General features: G+C 40.4%; 1 protein-coding gene across 1 annotated transcript in view; it reads right to left on the minus strand.

Annotated features, from left to right (window-relative positions):
• The window catches only part of FBXO22 (F-box protein 22), a 29,626-nt gene that overhangs the window by 4,151 nt on the left and 5,529 nt on the right, over positions 1-19,946 (minus strand). Inside the window, exons 3-6 of the mRNA XM_082617112.1 lie at positions 15,039-15,126; positions 14,134-14,229; positions 9,868-10,032; positions 2,121-2,286 (exon numbers count right to left, since the gene is read on the minus strand). Of these exons, the coding sequence (XP_082473238.1) occupies positions 2,121-2,286; positions 9,868-10,032; positions 14,134-14,229; positions 15,039-15,126 (515 nt within the window). The remainder of the gene's footprint in view (positions 1-2,120; positions 2,287-9,867; positions 10,033-14,133; positions 14,230-15,038; positions 15,127-19,946) is intronic.

Below are 19,946 nucleotides of genomic sequence, written 5' to 3' on the forward strand. Positions count from 1 at the left end.
AAGTGATATCTGGGTAGTAGCTCTTTTTTTCTCGTCACAGGTGACACGGCAGCACTGGATTGCATTCTGAACGGCTGCTACAACCTTTGTGTACCATTTTATGTTCGGGTCCTGTGCCTCAAAAAGTTAACAGTGCCTCCTCAAATAAAGAAAATCCCCTTGCCATTTCCTGTGTCATGAATCTCTTCGGTTCTTCAGTTACTTCTTCTTCCTCTTGTTTCTCTGTGCCCTTTCTCTGGGCCCCCAATTCTATCAGGTCTTCATTAGTAAGCTCCTCACGTTGCACAGCAAGGAGTTCAATGAAGTCATCCTCTTGCAGACCTAGCTCCAGCTTCTCGCTGAGGGTCACTAAGTTACTGAAGACCTCTTTGGATTCCTCATCCACCTTCTCAAATCCACAAAAGTCATGAACAAACTGTGGGCAAAGGTTCTTCCAAACCCCATTCATGGTGACGGCCGTAACCTCACACCAAGCAGAGTCAATGTTTTTTATGGCCTTGTACATGTATGGCCTTATAGTCCTTCCAAAATTGTCACAAGGTTGTTGCTGATTTGTCACTTGCCTTTACTGCCTGACGAAAAGTGTGACATAAAAAATATTTCTTGAAAGTCATTATAACTCCCTGGTCCATAGGTTGATGAGAGACATTGTATTTAGTGGCAGATGCACTACTCTGATGTGCGATGAAAGCCATCTGTGAATAGGGGGGGTGGCCCAGAGCACTGTCAGGCAGCAAAGGAATGCTGAATGGGACGTCCTTCTCCAAGCAGTAGTTCTCTACCTTCAGGATAAAGTGGTAGACAAACCCGTCCTGGAAAATGGCCTTATGTAACCCAGGCTTTGGGGTTACTCTTCCACACAACAGGAAGAGAGCCCCTGTCTATGTTTTTAAGGGCTCTTGGGTTCTCTGAATGATAAACTAAGAGAGGCTTCAGCTTCATATTGCTGGAAACACTGCCACCAAACAACAGAGTTAGCCTATGCTTTGCTGCTTTAGAGCCTGGCATCAACTTTTCCTCCTTACTGATGTAACTTTGGTCTGGCATCCTCTTCCAGTATAGTCCCATCCACATTAAAAACCTGCTCAGGTAAATATGTGCCTTCATCAATAATTTCTAGAAGCATTTCAGGAAATTCCCAGGCAGCTACCATATCTGCACTCGCTACCTCACCACATCATGAAGGTTGACTCTAGTCTTGAACCAATGAAGCCAGCCGTGGCTGGCATTAAAAGATGTGCCCTCTGATTCTTTGCCATGTTTCTTCTTCAAGTCTTCATAAAGGCTATTAGCTTTCTCTTGAATCAGCATTAAGCTGAGCGGGACTCGACACTGAGGCTGATCCTGCATCCACACACTGAGAAGCTTCTCCATCTCCTCCATCACTTTTCCACATTTCTTCAATAATATTGTCAACATCACTGGCACAGCAGACTTCACATGTTCTTGTCCTTGTTCTTTAGAATCGTGCCAATGGTTGAACGATTCATGTGATAATAATGAGCGACGTCTACCATCTTTTTGCCTCGCTCCACTCTCTCAGTTCTTTTCGCTTGGCATTTCTTAGCAGTATCAGCTACATCACCGCTGCTTTTATGCTTGCTTCCCGACATCCTCGGCTTTAAATAAAGATACTGTACTACTGTACTCTATACAGTACTGTACAGTACACAAAAGCATAACCACCTGTAGAGGATGCACGCATGTGACAATGTATGCCAGTCACGTGAATTAATTTACATGATTGGACATGCAAACGCACAAAAGTTTTGCAACTTGAAGGTTCGTTATGTAGGGGGCTTACTGTATTGCAGTTACAGAGTACAGAGCTGTCAAGGGAGCTCAGCAGACAATGTTGAAATTCAATTTTAAGGAGAGTATAAGTCCAACTAACTAAAGGCTAACATACATAAATTTCATTTCATAAGCAGAAATGAAATTAAATTAAATTAAATTTCATAAGCAGAATTACACTGTGTGAGCCCCCAACCTATGTCTATTGCAAAATGGAATTAACTATTAGCAATTCTTTAAGCATGTTTCTTAAAAACCCCAAGTAATATAAAGCTGAGAACATTTCCCATGATGTGCAGAAGAAATCAGAAGCACATCAGACATACTTTTCAGAGGTCAGCGATGCCAGATTGTCCACCTGGCCTCCAGCCAAGATGACATTCATATCACTGAAAGTGCTGATTACATGCTGTAGATAATTATTGGCTCCCACTTTACAGCAATTATAGCCAAATACAAGGACCACACGAAGCTCAGGGTTATCTAAAAGACCTGCAGAGAAATGAAGAAAAACAATTAAAGACAGCCTTAAAAAGAAATCCTTAAAAAGGAATTCTTCATTTTATTATTTTGCAAAATGAAATGTTACTGCTAATGTCCTATATGCCTAGTTAAGTGCAATTTACTGTTTAAGCTGTCAAGTCCTCCATTTTTTTTGCAAACTTTAACACTCAAAATCTTTGCTATAATTAATTTTTCATCATTAAGAAAACTAAATGGCTATTTGAAAATAATACAATCAACACTTAACACAAATGAGGAAGCAGCTATGTAACTGAGCAGCACCCTTGGTGGACCTTGGTGCAAGCCATTCCACACAGCCACCACCTGGAATGGAAGGGAACACGGGTTTATGAAGGACAGAGTTAGACGCAGTGGGAATTTAAACATCCAGAGAAAATGGACAGAAACAGCACTAACCACCTGTAGTGGGTTGAATGTGGTCTCCCAAAGACATATCCACACCAAATCCCTGGAAAGAAGAATGTGGCCTAACTTGGAAAAGAAAAAGGGTCTTTGCAGATGTAATTAAATCTTGAGATGAGATCATCTGGTTTATCCATAGGCCCTAAATACTTTACGAGTATCCTTATAAGAGAAATAGAGACAGAAGAGGCAATGTGACCACAGAAGCAGAAACTAGAATGATGCAGCCATAAGGAATGTCGATGGCATCAGAAGGTGGAAGAGACAAGAGATTCACCCCTAGAGCATCCAGAGGGAATGCAGCCACATCAATACCCTGATTCCAAACTTCTGGCCTTCTGTATTGTGATAGAATAAATGTTGTTTTAAGCCACTAAAGTTTGTGCTAATTTGTTACAGCAGCCTCAGGAAACTAATGCACCATTAAAATACAGGCCTTATCCATATACTCCAGGAAAGGGAGTGGGAGTGAAGGTGGTTTAACCATTGGAAACTCATTCCAAAGCAGGAAAATATTCAATTCTGCAGCATATGGATGAAAAGCAGCTACCACTAGAGGGCAGCATAGTCTATCAGGAGGCAGGCAGTACTCACGCTCTCCCCTACAAGCTCCCAGGCTTTCACATGTGCCTCTTGCACCTTGTTTATACACTATCAACTTGAAATTTGCCAAAGAGGTGGCTCTGGGACACAAAGAAGAAAAAAAATCAAACACCTGACCCACATTTGAGTTTCCACTGACTCAGCCACATGACTTCCATCTTCACAGACGTAAGGGTAAATAGAGGTTGCCAGAAATAAGGCTCACTTAAGGAAACGGGGTGGAGTGGAGGTGAATGACCAATTCCTAACACCAAATAATCATTTATCTAGGGAGACTGCCTCTGGTCCATTTCTAATTCTCTATACAGTACGTCACTGATTTGGAGAGTAAGAAGGATATTAGTACAAACCAGTACTTTCAAGATACCACATACCCCAAACCATTACTAAAAGGTCTTTTTCTCCACACAGACCAGCCCAGCAAATTTTCAGAGAAATTTTTTTTTTTAAGAATGAATTTTCAGAGTCGGAAGAGGCCTGTGGGATCAACAGTTTATGCTTATTTTACAAAGAAGGGCTGTTAATCCTAGAAAAGTGACTGGCCCAGGACGGCATCTTGGCAGACTCTAGACCCACATCTCCTGACTTCTCAGTTTTAAGTTTTAGAAACCTAAAAACTTCTAAATCTCTCCCTTTCCTGATTTCTACGCTCTAGGCCCTCTTTTACAATTGCCTACTAAAATTTTCATCTGAATGTTCTATAGGCACCCTTATTCACCCAACGCACACCGAGTGCTTTCAACATCCTCCTCCAGTGGTCTTGTTCTACAGCGGGACCACACACACACAAATCTAGAAACTAGACTCACTTCCCCCCACCCAACTTAGAGAACAAATCTGCCTTAGCCCAGGCTGGCTGCCTGACAGAGCAGACAGGTCTGTATCATGTACTAGAAGGAAGGTACAATTCAAACTCCTTGCCACTAAAAATTGAGGCCTAAGATACACGAGCCTGAAAAGACAACTACCCAGCTCATTCTGAGGGAAATCCTGGCACTGCCTTCAGTCCTGCCTCTGTGGGGAAACAGGAGGGCCCTCTGCTCAGTACCAGTATCTGAGGACTTTCAACTTCAGGAAAGCACGCTAGCCGTATTCTCAGCTCCGATGTTTGTTGGGCAGATGACATACTCAACCAGCCCAACTATAAAAGGTGCAAGTTCCAGTTCACTGTTCCCTGAAATCCAGCATGAGATCTAAGTCACAGCAGACTGAGTGGCTGAAGAGCACGTGGGCCATCCATTCCTTTGGCAGCTCTAAACATTTCTGGATTTCGCTAAGAGCTCAGTAACCAGACCTCACTGGTTTGGATCCTACAACTGCTTTTATTTTAAGGAGTCATAGTTGGGGTGATGCCACTGGTGTTCATAGAGTGACATGGGGTAAGAAACAGCTTGAAAAACAAGCCATTTATTATAAGGGCATATAGGTCCACTAGAATTTATCTCAGTTCTCAGAAAACTGGGAAGAATTAATGGTTCTTCTGCCCTAGCTCAGCCAAACCTGTGGCCCACAGCTAGCAAATGATGATGGTTTGTATCTCATGTACTACCCTCCATCCTGGCTGCACTATATTCCTCCTACACATGTCCCTCAACTCAGAATTCCTCCACTGATAGTCTATGTATCTTTGTATGCTGCCTTAAATTCATTTTCAAATAAGGCAGAATATAAATTCATTACAGCTATGCTCAAGCTGGAAGGTTAAAAGGAAAAAAATCAAATCTAGACACCAAGAGCAGCATCAGATTCAGGAAAGCCAGCTATGAAGAATTATTCCAAAGATTGGCCAGGACTGCTTGAAAAGGCTTTAGGTCTGCGTGTTCAGATTTCTGCTCTTTTTAGGGAAGGCTCTCTGAAGACAGTTGTTTTATGGCCTGTTTGAAAGTGACGTAATCTAAATGCATGTAGAAAACCTACGTGAAAGATAATGTCTACTTGAAATGAGAGGCTAATACCATCAACAATTCATAGACAGAAGCTGTGTTCTCTCTTCCTCACAACCTTAGTTTTAGCATCACTTCCTTTCCTGTATCTTTATACCCATCTTTTTTACACTAAACATGTATAAATATGAAGTCAGCATGCTAGGACATGACTTTTGGAATCAGACCTGGATCAGAACTCAGGCTCAACCCCTTGTAGCCATCTGACTGAGCAATTTACTAGACTTCTCCAAGTGCAGCTTCCTCCTCTAAAACTGGGGCAGGGGCAAGTCTCAAGAGTGGTTGTGATGATTAAATACGATAATGTCATAAAGAAGCATCCAACCCTGCCCAGTGCCTGGCCCCCAGTAAGGGTTCAATAGAGGAGAGCTATCAAAACATGTTCTGGCTAAACTGAGGGCCCCCACGAGTTACACAAGTTATCAAATAATGAAATGACACTCAAGACGCTATTTCCCCTTGAATCAAATGAATCTGAAGTAAACATCGTATTTAGAGGGAGAATAAAGAAGCCATGCATCCTATCCTCCAAACCAGCTAGGGGTCACCTGTGCTGCTCTGGCTTTCACGTAGTTGTCATGCTTTTTTGAGATGCATCTTATCCAAAAATCTCTCTGATATCGTTCAATGAGAAGCCGTGTCACTTTACGTACATGGTAAGGGATTTAAAAAAAGAGAAGTGCCACACCAGTCAGCTCCATGAACATGAGCCTACGGCCCGGGGGCTCAGGGGCTGTATCCTGCCAGCACCATAACCTGGGAGCTGGCCCCCACCAGGCCCCTTACAGCTCTCTGCTAGCTCTCTGCTCTCTCCTAGTTCTTTGCTCCTGGAGCTGAGTGAAATCCACCACAAAGGGCAGGAAAGCCTAACAAAACACTGGCACCACCCTCCTTCTAAGTCACCTTCCTGCCTGAGAAGCTGCCCAGCTTTTTCAAGGGCTAGGCAGCCTCTAAAGCAGAACAAGTTCCATCACTTAACTTTTAGCACCATTTTTCTCTGCTTTGCACCTGATCACTGACTGTGGCCCCCTCAAGATTCTCTATGAAATCTCCAGATAATTTAAAAACTTAATCCCTCAAATTTTTTTTGGACTTTGACTTAACAAATAATTAAAATTTAGTTTTTACACCTCTAAGTTGCTGGCAGAGAAGACCAAAAAGAAGTAAGCAGAAAGGACATAAACAACAGCCATTAATTACCTGATATTCCTAAATTTGTATCTGTGGTCGAGACCATTCTCCTGAGCTCCAGACCCACATATTCAACTGTCTAATCAATGTCCCCATCTCATATTCAATGTGTCCAACCCAGAACTGATCATCTGACTCCTCTAACCTGCGCCCCCATCTATTCCTTACCTCAGGAGAAGGTACTGCGCACCTGCCCTGGCAGAAACCTCGGTGACAACAATGCCATGGTCCTCATTCTCATCCTGCAACGTTTTAACCCATCACCTCACCCTGTGGACTCACGTGGGAACTTCATCTTGAATCCGCCCACATCTCTACAACACCACTGCCATAGCCACAACAGCCCCCGTTCTCCCTGCCTCCTCTCTTGTGTTCCTCCAAAGCCATCACACCACAGCCAGAGGGGCATTTTCCAAACACCCATCGGTTGTGCCACTCCTTAGTTTAGAATCCCGGCTTCCGCTGCCCTTGGGCACATCAAGATCCTCAGTGCCGAGCGGCCCCGCCCTGCATCCCAGCTCTACCTCACACCACACCCCTCCTCACACCCACCACTCTCCCGGTACGATGGAACTCCTTACATTTCCTATGAGCCGGTGAATCCACAGCACCTAAATCCTGAAGGTGACTTGCCAGGCCCTTTCTATGTCCTGTCCTTTCATCTATTTTTGTCAGTAAGCTGGAAAGAAGGTACAATACTCCTACGATACTCTTCCTGACTCCACATCTGAGGGACCTCTCCCCACTCTAGTTCACTTCTACCCAGCGCTCTGCCCAAATGTCACTTTCCCAACACCCCAGAGTGGCTTAAGTCCATGATTACGCTTCCTAGCACCTCTTCTACTTGGTAACACTTACACATCTGTGGTATTGTATTCAAAGTTGGCCTGGCCTGCTAGACTGGAAGCTCCAAGAGGCAGGACAGTGTGTCTCCAACAAGCATCTCCAGAGCCCCACACGTACAGGGACTGGCATATGACATGCACATGAACAATTTTTGAATGAATGGACATTGGCTTTTATGGCACTTAGGGAATAGAGGTATTTTTGCCTTCACTCCTTAAGAATTAAGTGCTAGCCCACATACACACACACACGTACACACACACATATATATATATATATATTTTTTTTCATTCCAGAGACTATTTTTAACACAAGATACCATACAGACTTTAAAACAACCTATGCCTTGTTTAAAAAATGCACCATTTTGGTAAGTTCTTCAAAAAGAATATAACAGAAAGTGCGCATGTGTATGTATATATATAAATTTATACGTACCGTGACAGTGGGTCCGATTACAACACCCCCTATACACAGGGTCTGGAAAAACTATAATATCACACACGAGGTCCCTGCGCACAGAGGTACTGCCTATTTCACAGGAGGCCGAGCTGCTTTGTTTGCTCACACACCACCTTCTAGTCAGAGCGGCCAAGTCTACAATGCAGCGGAAGACAGACCACAGCCCAGGGGCCAAATCCGGTGCCCCTGCTTTTGTATAAAGTTTTATTGGAACAAAGCTGATTTTTTACATACTGTCTATAGCTGCTTCTGCACTCCCAACGGCAGAGTTGAATAGATGCAACTGAGGCTGTATCACTGGCAAAACCTGTAATATTCTCTATCTGGCCTTTACAGACAAGGTGTGCCGAGCCTGAGGGACACTACCAGGAATGAGGTGCCTTCCACTATCACGGAACATAGATAAGAGTTGCTCCGGGTGTCTGGTTCAGGAGTGCAGGCTGGGCCTCTGTGGAGAAGGCATGTCCCACAGCCTCCAACCACTCACTCCTTGCCCACCTCAGAGGCCTCCATCTTCTCGTCCACATAAAAGACAATGGTCCAATTTTAGAAGTGAAGAAAATAGTATGGGGAAGAATAGAGATTATCATCTCAATCTAGGCAAAGCCTCAATTTCCAGAGGGCCATGAACAGGATGAAAATGATGCTTTGGAATAAGCCAAAATTGTTCACAGCAAACAGCTTAGGGAAAGGACACCAATAAAAACGCTTCACACAGCAGAAAAACATGGGGCTCTTTTTCATTTCAGTTTTCTGATTCCTATACTTCTTTAGCACTGTAATGCAAACAAGGTCTAAAACACATCTAGTAACTATTTTATCATATAATAGATGGTTCCTTCCACTCAAGATTTTGGGTCTTTCTTGTAAATGGACAAAACTAGGCTTCTAGCTTCAAGCAGTGCTACCATAAGGACCTCAATCACGGATTCCCCGGGTTGCTATAGGGCAGAGGGAAGCATGCCCAGGAGGCACCACACTTACTTCTGGACCCAAAAAGACAGCACAGAGGAGGCTTGGCGATATGACCTTTAGCAAAAGCACTGAGTCAAAGGCCAAACAAGCTTCTCTAACAAGTTAACCCCAGTCAGTTCATCTGCAGAGGTAGACGCAAGGCCTTAACACTGCTTTGCCTGAATAATTAGTTTGTTGCTTACTATATTAAATTAAGCTTTCTTATCAGAGCTTAGAAACTGAGCTAACCCTTTACCTCTTCAAAATCACCTCATGCATGACCTGTCTACTCCAGCCAAGCTTCCTGCCTGACATATCCTACTAAACCATTGTTTGATATACTCTGCCTTAACTTTCTAAAGCTTATCAAGTTCATTACACTTATTCCCGTCTTTCTAATTAGTCAATATTGAACTAACCTGTATCTTCTAATTTTTGAAACAACAAATGTTTCTTACTAGCATAAAAGAGAAATAAAACCTTAAACTTTACAGCTTCAGAAAACAAAATAAGGCAAAATGATAAGAAAATGTTCAAGGGCTTCCCTGGTGGCGCGGTGGTTGGGAATCCACCTGCCTATTCAGGGGACACGGGTTCGAGCCCTGGTCCGGGAAGATCCCACATGCTGCAACTAGGCCTGTGAGCCACAACTGCTGAGCCTGTGCTCTGGAGTCCGCGAGCCACAACTACTGAAACCCGCGCGCCTGGAGTCGGTGCTCCGCAATGAGAGAGGCCACCGCAATGAGAAGCCTGCGCACAGCAATGAAGAGTAGCCCCTGCTCACCGCAACTAGAGAAAGCCCACGCACAGCAACGAAGACCCAACATGGCCAAAAATAATTTTTAAAAAACAGAAAATGTTCAAAGAGGAAGAAATCCTTCAAAATTCAGAATTAAATACAAGTAAGTTTATTATCAACAGAGTATTTATGGAAAATTCATCTCTGGTTCTCTCAGGCTTTAATGTAAGTAAAATAATTTAAAAAGTAAATCCATTCTACCAAAAAAAATATTGCACTAGCCTCTGTTAATCACTAATTTGAATTATCCACATCTGCAGTAACGTGTACTTAATTCAGACTCTCTGAAAGTAACAAACAAAATCAATCAACAATATGGGCAATTAATGGTAAATAATAACAACTTACCTACTTCAGTGAGTTGATGCCTTTCTAGTATTAATTTCTTTGGATCCATAATAAAATGAAAGGGTTTTATTTTTATTCCTTCAATTTGAGGAAATAATAGAGCAAAACCAGATTCTCCAAATTCTATTTCCTGAGGTGGATTGCTACTTGATCCCATTGGCGTCACTAGGAAAAAAGTTAAACAGTTTTGTGAACAGATTCAATAAAAACAGAAGTTTCATCTGGTGTAAATTACCCAGCCACACCTAGGTAACTTCAGTTTAGGTCACTAACATAATCAATAAGGTAACAGGCCACTATCTGAATAAGAGTTTCTCAGCTTTGAAATTTTAGAGGTGTAAGGTCATGATGCCTAAAATTTACTTTCAAATTGTTCAGAAAGAAATGTTTTCATAAACAAAGACAGAAAAAGCAAATGTTGCAAAATTTTTTACAACAGTGAATCTAGATGAAGGATATATGGGTGTTTATTGTACTATTCTATTATTCTTTCACTTTTTCTATAGGTTTGAAGCATTTCTAAATAAAAAGTTGGGGGGAGGGTAGTAACTACATCTTCACAGCAATTCTACTTGTAAAATTTATCATAGAATATTTGACAATTATATACACTATATATATTGTGTGTATGTAGAACTGAAATACACACACACACACACACACACACATATATATATATAACTGTATTTGGAGATAAGGCCTTTAAATAAAGAGGCAATTAAGGTTAAATGAGGTCACAAGGGTCAGGCCCTAATCCGCTAAGATTGGTGTCCTTTCAAGAAGAGGAAGAAACATCAGAGATGAAGGCATACAGAGAAAAGAGAAAAAGCTATGTGAGGACCCAGTGAGAAGGCAGGTGGCTATATGTAAGCCAAAGAATGAAGCCTCAGAAGAAAGGAAAAATGGCAACACCTTGGACTTCCAGACTCCAGAAATGTGAGAAAATAAATTTCTGTTGTTTAAGCCATCCAGTCTATAGCATTTTGTTATGGCAGCCCTGGCAGACCGACACAAATACTGCAGACTCCAAGTTCACTGAAAACTGTATTTTATATAAAAATATATATATATATATATTTTATGCACACACATACATATACACACATATATAAATATATCTATACTACATATCTATCTGTATCTATACTCTGTACTACATACCGAAAGTCTGGAAGGTTATGCATAACAAAATTAACAGAGTGGTTAACTCTACTTAAAGCTTAAAGTAGCTTAATTTTTTCTTTTTTGCTTTTCTAATTTTTCTTTACTTTTTTTTAAAACAGTAAATGGCTATTACTAGCATAAAAAAAGAAACTCTTTAAAAAAAGTGTTAATAAGCCTTTTAGAAACCAAAGATAGAGCAAAATGGAAAAAAATATTTTCAAAGAGAAAATTTCAGAATCTAATCAAACCCCACATAACATATTCTGAATTTAAAAACATGAAAATAAAATTTCAGAGTTTATTATGAGGCCCTCTTCTACAAAAAATATCAAAACATAAAAGCGATTTTTTTTGTCCGTAGCAGGCCTCAAGAAAATCTGAATTAAAAGCCAATAGGCTTTTTTATAGAAATTGACAGGAGGCTTCTAAAATATATGTGGAAATGCAAAGGACCTAGATAGCCAGAGCAATTTTTAAAAAGAAGGACATCAAGATCTATGGAAATCAATCTTTAAAAAGAACATCAAGACCTACAGTAATATGACTCTGGCTTAAGGATACACAAATAAATCAATGGAACAGAATTAAATCCAGAAACAGACCCACAAACATACAGCCAATTATTTTTGACAAAGGTGCTGAGACAATTTAATGAGGAAGAGAAGTCTTCAACAAATGGCAGTGGAATACCTAGATAAACATATGAAAAAAAATTAACCCTGAACCTACCTTATACCATACACAAAAATTAATTCAAGTCACAGAATACTACTCTAGAATTTTTTAAATGAATTACTCATATGCAAAATAACATGAGTCTCAAAAATATTATGTTGTTAAAAATATTTATTTTGAGTGAAAGAGCCAAGATAAAGAGAGTATATAACATGATTCCATTTATATTACATTCAACAACAGGCCAAACTAACCTATGGTCACTGAAATTGGAACTGGGGTTTCCTATGGCAAGTAGGGAATGGCAGGAAGAGGGCATGAGGGAACTTCCTGGGCTGATGGAAACATACTAAATATTGACTAGCATGTCAGTTTCTCACCAGGATATGAATTTGTCAAAACTCATTAAACTGTATACTCAGGATTGTGAATTTCACTGTAAGTAAAGTGTACCTCAATTAAGAAAGAAAATGATCTCTGATTATATAAAAATGAACAAATTCTCAAACTTGAAAATTTTCCAAACTAAAGAAGGAAGATGGGTTAGTAGCCAACAGCTATTTTAGAAATAATCACTAACTGTGGCCTAAGAAAAAGGAATCCAATCAACTGTCTTGACGGAAGTTTTTCTGTGACATATGTGGAACAAAGAAAGTGCTCAGCTGTGGGAACAAGAATCAATAACAAGGGTAAGGAGTAGGTCCAAGAAAACACAAGAGGACAGGTCCCGACTAAAGGGAGTTGGAATGATACTCACTCCCGACATGAAGATCATTAAGAGAACTTAGAAAGATGCCCAACTGCTCTGAAACATGGCAAACATGAGAGGAAGGCTTCAGGTAGACTGCCCACCCCTCACTATGGGGTCATGGAGGCAAGAGTGTTGCCCAGGTTGGCCTGCCCTCTCCTGTCTCTAACCCCCAGCTGAAATTTTAAAGAGGAGAACCTTAGTCATGCTTTGAGGATGCCACAGAGTGCAGGGTGGGGAGGCCTAACCAAATGATGTAAGAAATGAAAGCTATGTTTCTATAGAAGCATTTGTTAATAACTAATAATGGTAAAAACTAGATCACTCATTTAAGGAAAATTCGAAAGTTAAAAGAAAATCAGTCACTGCCGTCATTGTTTTTAATCCAATGAAAACAAAATTTGTGGTGATGGGGCTGATATAATAGTATAGGGGTGGGAGCTGATAGCAGGAGGGATGAAACAGTCCCCCATCAACCATACATTTACCCTTGTTCATCTGTAAACACTTGAAATCCTTTGTAGTACATTGTACAAGACTCCTAAATTCCAATCAAAAGTCTCGGGGCTTCCCTGGTGGCGCAGTGGTTGAGAATCTGCCTGCTAATGCAGGGGACACGGGTTTGAGCCCTGGTCTGGGAGGATCCCACATGCCACGGAGCAACTAGGCCCGTGAGCCATAACTACTGAGCCTGCGCGTCTGGAGCCTATGCTCCGCAACAAGAGAGGCCGCGATAGTGAGAGGCCCACGCACCGCGATGAAGAGTGGCCCCCGCTTGCCGCAACTAGAGAAAGCCCTCGCACAGAAACGAAGACCCAACACAGCCATAAATAAATAAATAAATAAATAAATAAATTTTAAAAAGTCTCTCAGTGAAGATTAAAAATGCCATTTATGGAGTGCAACAAGAAATAATAATAGCTAACATTTAGTCACCACTTACTGCATATCTCTATTCTAAATGCTGTACATGTGCTAACTCATTTAATCCTCAAACCCTCTGAAGAAGGTACTATCAATCACCCCCATGTAATAGATGGGGAAACTGAAGCCCCATGAGGTCAGCTAACTCACCCAAAGTCATACCGATACTAAAGTGGTACAGCTGGGATCCCAATCTAGGGATGCGAACCACTGCACCATGACAGCTTTAACAAGATCTCGCTCCCCCCATTAGATACAGAAGTCAAAATAATTAAAACCAGCAAAAATTCACCAGTAGCAAACTTGGAAAAGGAAAGTTCCTGCTATAAACTTCAAACAGTGGCAGCCAAGCAGAGAAGTTTCCTAGTAAGGCCTACTGCAGCTCCTGATCCCAGCCCTACCTCACCCCATCCACCAGAAACAGTTCTGGCTGAACTGACAAAAGTAAGAATGCTTGCTAATACTTTCCAGTTTGTAGAAAGGAAGAACGAGATCTTTGTCCTCTTATGAATGGCTCCTGGAAAGATATGAATTAGATTTGGTTTACATGGACAGCCCTGAGATTTAAAATATTAACCACAATAACCTAAGGAAAATTAATATAAGTGAAATATAATACGATGGTATATATGACCAACTTTATTGTACTTTGGATGGCCAAAAATATAAACATGCTGTTAAGCTACAAATAACCCACCAATCTATAGGACCCCACATTAACGCAAAGCAAGGAAATCAAGTTGGTATTCTCTCACCTACAATCCCTGGGGTCACAATCCCAAGGACTTGGCATTGTTTTGGGAATAGCTTCTCAAGGGCAAGTGCTGCTTCCATAGTAGTTCTTTTCCTGGCTGTAACAACACAGGAAAATTATTCAATGTCATCCATGTAAGGTCAAATTTGATGAGGAAGGGGGAAAAAAAGCTAATATTAAATTATTTTACACCAGAACACTTTACAAGGAAGTCTAAAAGCTTTGATTAAAAACAAAATTTTTCTGTTTTTAGCCCTTGTTTTATATGTTAAATTCTAAATCTGACCTTAAACATTGCCAGTTTGCCTTCTTCTACTTGTTCACATACTGCTTTTGCCTCAATGACATCAGCAGTAGCAGCTGATTTTCAGATTTACTATTATACACCTTTCTGTTCAGCTGATATTAAAGCATAATGACTTTTCTACCACACTGTCACCTGGATTCAAATCAGACAATGATAATCCACTATTCAAGTCTAACTCTGGGCCTCAGTGTGCCCAACATGGGATACAGTCTGCTTCTTCATTTAGCAAGCCAAGAAGAATGCACAGTATCTACAGATAACCTTGGTAAATGGTCATCCAATACAATAAAAGGCTTGAATACCCAAAGACATCCTGTTTTAATAGTAAAAAGAAGTGCCTGGAGGATTAAAGTATTTCAAAAAGAGAAAAACACCTTACTAAAGAATTTGTTTAAATTGTACCACAAGGTTTAGAAATCAATCTTCAAAGCAAAAGGGCTTCTCAAAGTTCAAAGACAGCATATTCATGCATTCTCCAGGGAGTAGGCCCATAGCCTCAGAAAGTCAGTAACTCTCAGAATGAGAATAGTATTTATCTCCAAAAAGAGGTACACAGGGAACAAAAAAAAAAATCCAAAATTTCTTCCTTTGATATTCACCTCTCTTATGGCCACGACACTCCTCCAGACTAATGAAAGTTTCTGAATCAGCCATGTAAAGAACTGTCCGTGGTAAGATATGGACATTCTGCAAAGGAAAAAAAAAAAAATCAGAATTTGATCACACGAATCTATGAATGCTTTTGTGGTCCCTTAAAGTTTTGCCCTGGTCCAAACTACTGTTGCCCTACCCTCCCTTCAAGTCAGTATTGGCATTCTGAGTCTATCCATTTCTCACTCATTTTTCACTCATGAGCTTTCATTTTCAATTCATTCATTTGTTGAGCATCTATTATTTCTTCAAGTCAAACTCATTCCAGCCTGACTCAAGAAGTTCATTTTCACAATAATTTAAGCTCTTAAACAAAAACATTAAGTACCAGCAAAAGATTCCACTTGCTTTATGTGAACAGGTATCACAGCAACAGAAACATCTCAGCAACAGAGGGAAGGTATACAGACCGCATCATTCCTCTTTTCATTGACTACCGAATTAAATAATCCAGGCCTTCACTTCCAGCTTGCCAACTAGTTTCCTACAGGAATCTATTGCTCACTATTATCCAGACAAGCCCACTTCTGCATATATTCTTCTGCAGCTCTCCTCCTTTTGTACTTGATTTAAGATTGTTTCCCTTAAGAAACAGTGTTAAGTGCCAGACCCTCTATAAAACCTTTTCCTAGACTTCCTTAGGACCTCTGACCTCATATGAGACATCCCTGACATCCCAGTCATTCTTGTTTGTGTCTTATCTCCACTTACAAGGGAGGGCTGTAAGCCCTTACAACCTGGGCTTATTTGTTTTCCACCAAAATTCATAACAGACAAGTGGCAAAGTGGCTCAACTAAATGAAAAGGTGAACATATTTTTCCTCCTAAGCTGGTTATTTTCAAAGATTTTTACTATCGAAATGGAATGAAGAAGTGAGCATATAGCAAAGCCTCACCGCGGACTAAATGAAAAAGAAATGCTGATTTCAGAAAGTTAAGATGTTTCAGAATAGATTCCATATAGACAAACTCATAAAACATAATGAGATAGAATGATGACCCTGAGGTCGCTTAAGGGCTGGGGAAGACCTATGGATATAGTTTCCTTGGTCCACAAGGCATTTTCAAAGAATATAATTTGGGGAGGAGTGGCTAAGATAACAGAGTGATAAGACCTTGACTCACATCCTACCACAGGCACTCTAAAATTACAACTATTTATAGAGGAACTATTGATGAGAACAACTTCAAGACTAGCAGAAAAAATTTTCCACAACTGAAGACATAAAGAAGGAACCACTATGAGAAGGGCAGAAGGGGGAAACTGGAGATACAGTATAGTCAAGACCCACACCCCTGAATAGGTGACCTACAAATGGGAGGATAATCTCAATTGCAGAGGTTCTCCACAAGGAGTGAGGGATCCGAGCCCCACATTGGACTCCCCAGCCCAGGGGTCCTGCACCAGGAAGATGAGGCCCCAGAACATCTGGCTACGAAGGCCAGCGGGGCTTGTGTACAGAAGAGCTGGAGGGCTGGAGGAAACAGAGACTCTATTCATAGAGGGTGCATGCAAAATCTCATATACCCTGAGTCCCAGCTAAGAGGCAGAAATTTGAAAGGAACCTGGGTCAGACATACTTCCTGATCTTGGAGAGCCTCCTGAAGAGGCAGGAGGCAACTGGGACTCTCCCTAGGGACAGAGACACTAGCAGCTGCCATTTACAGGAACCTGTTCTAGCAGGAAGACACTGATGCTGGCTAGCACCATTTTGGAGTCCTCCCTCTAGTCTACTAGTGCCGAGGGCTTACCTACCCACCAGCTCCAGCTCCTTCTCCAGGCCACACAGCCAACTTCACCAGGACCCAGCCCCACCCACCAGCAGCTGGCAGCCTCCACATGAGGAGCACCTGACAGCCAATAAGGCTGGGGGGCCAGCCTTGCCTACCAGCACACCCACAGTAATCAGCCCTGCCACAACAGAAGGGCCCTTGCAGCCCACATAAGGGGCATCCCTAGAGCATATAGCTCTGGTGACCAGAGGGAACTGTGCTCCTGGGCCCCATAGGACATCTCCTACTTCTCCAAGATCAGGAAGCATAAATGACCTGCCTAATATAAAGAAATAAAAAGAGAAAAATCAGGCAAAATGAGGTGACAGAGGAATATGTCCCAAACAAAGGAACAAAACAAAATCCCAGAGGAAAAAGTAAGTGAAGAGAGATAAGCAATCTACCTGCTAAAGAGTTCAAGATGATGATCACAAAGATGAAATCAGGAAAAGAATGGACAAACACAGTGAGAAGTTTAACAGTAAGTGATAAAGAAGAATCAAACAGATCTGAAAAACACAATAACTGAAATAAAAACCACACTAGAAGGAATCAACAGTAGCTTAGATACAGAGGAATGGATGAGTGTACTAAAAGATATAGTACAAACTATTCAAGCTGAACAGAACAAAAAAAAATTGTTTTAATGACAGTAGTTTAAGAAACCTCTGGGACAACATCAAGAGTACTAACATTCACAATATAGGGGTCCCAGAAGTTGAGGAGAGAGAAAGAGGCAGAGAACTTATTTGAAGAATAGTAGCTAAAAACTTCCCTAATCTGGGAAAGGAAACAGACATCCAGGTTCAGGAAGCACAGTCCCAAACAAGATGAACTCAGAGGTCCACACCAAAACACACTGTAATTAAAAGGGCAAAAATTAAAGATTAAGAGAGAATCTTAAAAGGAGCAAGGGAAAAGCAACTAGTTAGGTACAAGGGAATTCCAATAACACTGTCAGCAAATTTTTCAGTAGACACTTTGCAGGCCAGAAGGGAATGGCATGATATATTCAATGTGATGAAAGGAAAAAGCCCACAACCAAGAACAGTCTATCCAGCAAGGCTATTATTCAGATTTGAAGGAACAATATACAGTTTTACAGACAAGCAAAACCTAAGAGTTCAGCACCTGTAAACAGCCTTTATAAGAAATGTTTAAGGGACTTCTCTAAACAGAAAAGAAAAACACCACACTAGGCAATATAAAAATCTAGTAGGAAGGTTAAAAGACAAAAGTAATAAAGTCATCTATATCCATAAAATGTAGTTAAGGGACACAAACGAACAAACAAAAAAGGAAAATATAATGTAAAAAACAATAAAAGGTGGGGGTGGATGCAGGTTTGTTAGAATGTGTTTGAATTTAAGAATCATCAACTTAAAATAATCACAAATATATACATGGGCTGTTATATATGAACCTCAAGGTAATTACAAACCAAAAATCTATAGTAGATACACACACACACACACACACACACAAGATAAAGGAATCCAAACCTAACACTAAGGATAGTCATCAAATCACAAGGGAGGTGAGCAAAAGAAGGAAAAAAGAACTACAAAAGCAACCTGGAAACAATGAACAAAACAGCAATAAGTACATACTTATCAATTATTACTTTAAATGTAAATAGACTAAATGCTCCAATCAAAAGACACAGACTGGCTGAATGGGTGAAAAAATAAGACCCTTATACATAGTGCCTAGAAGAAACTCATTTCATATCTAAAGACACACACACTGAAAGTAAGGGGATGGAAAAAGGTATTCCATGGAAATGGAAATGAAAAGCAAGCTGGGTAGCATTACTTTGGTAAATGGATTGATCCAACAAGATATAACAACTGTAAATATATATGCACCCAAAAAGGGAGCACCTAAATACATAAACCAAATAGAAACAAAGGGAGAAAGTCCCAGTAACACAATAATAGTAGGAGACTTTAACACCCCACTTACATCAATGGACAGATCATTCAGAAAAGGAAACACTCGCCTTAAACAATACATTACAATAGACGGACTTAATAGATATAACATATAGAACATTCCATGCAAAAGCAGCAGAATACACATTATTTTCAAGTGCACATCAAACACTCTCTAGGGTAGATAATATTCTAGGCCACAGAACAAGTCTCGATAAATTTAAGAAGACTGAAATCACATCCAGCATCTTTTCTGACCACAACACTATAAGACTAGAAATTAACCATAAGAAAAAAAATTGGCAAAAAAACACTGGTGGGCCAAACAATATGTGACTAAGTAACCAATGGGTAACTGAAGAAATCAAATACCTGGTGACAAGAAAAAAATACCTGGTGACAAATGAATATGGAAACACGATCCAAAATCTGTGGGATCCAAAATCTGTAGGATGAAGCAAAAGCAGTTCTAAAAGGTAAGTTCATAGCAATGCAAGCCTACCTCAGAATACAAGAAAAATCTCAGTTACAAAACCTAACCTTATACCTAAAGGAACTAGAAAAAGAAGAACACACAAACCCAGTTAGAAGAAATCATAAAGCTCAGAGCAGAAATAAATGAAATAGAGACAGTAAAACAACAGGAAAGAGCAAAGAAACTAAGAGCTGGTTCTGTGAAAAGATAAAATTTAGATAAACCTTTAGCCAGACTCATCAAGAAAAAGAGAGCTGAAATCAGTAAAATAAAATGATCAAGGAAACTGACACCACAAAAATACAAAAGATCTGAAGAGATTACTATCAACCATTACATGCCAATAAAATGGACAACCTAGAAGAATGGGATAAATTTCTAGCAACATATAATCTCCTAAGACTGAATCAGAAAGAAACAGAAAATATGAACAGACCAATTAGCAACACTGAAACTGAATCAGTCGTTTAAAAACTCCCAAACAAAAGTTCAGGACCATGGAGCTTCAGGGGTGAATTCTACTGAACATTTAGAGTTAACACCTATCCTTCTCAAATTATTCCAAAAAAAAGAAGAGGAAGAAATGCTTTCAAACTCATTCTTATGAGGCACCCTGTACCAAAACCAGATAAAGACACCACAAAAAAGTAAAATTACAAGGCAATACCCCTGAT

Source organism: Mesoplodon mirus (genome assembly GCF_964341445.2).
Source record: "Mesoplodon mirus genome assembly, chromosome: 4".
Lineage (NCBI taxonomy): Eukaryota > Metazoa > Chordata > Mammalia > Artiodactyla > Ziphiidae > Mesoplodon > Mesoplodon mirus.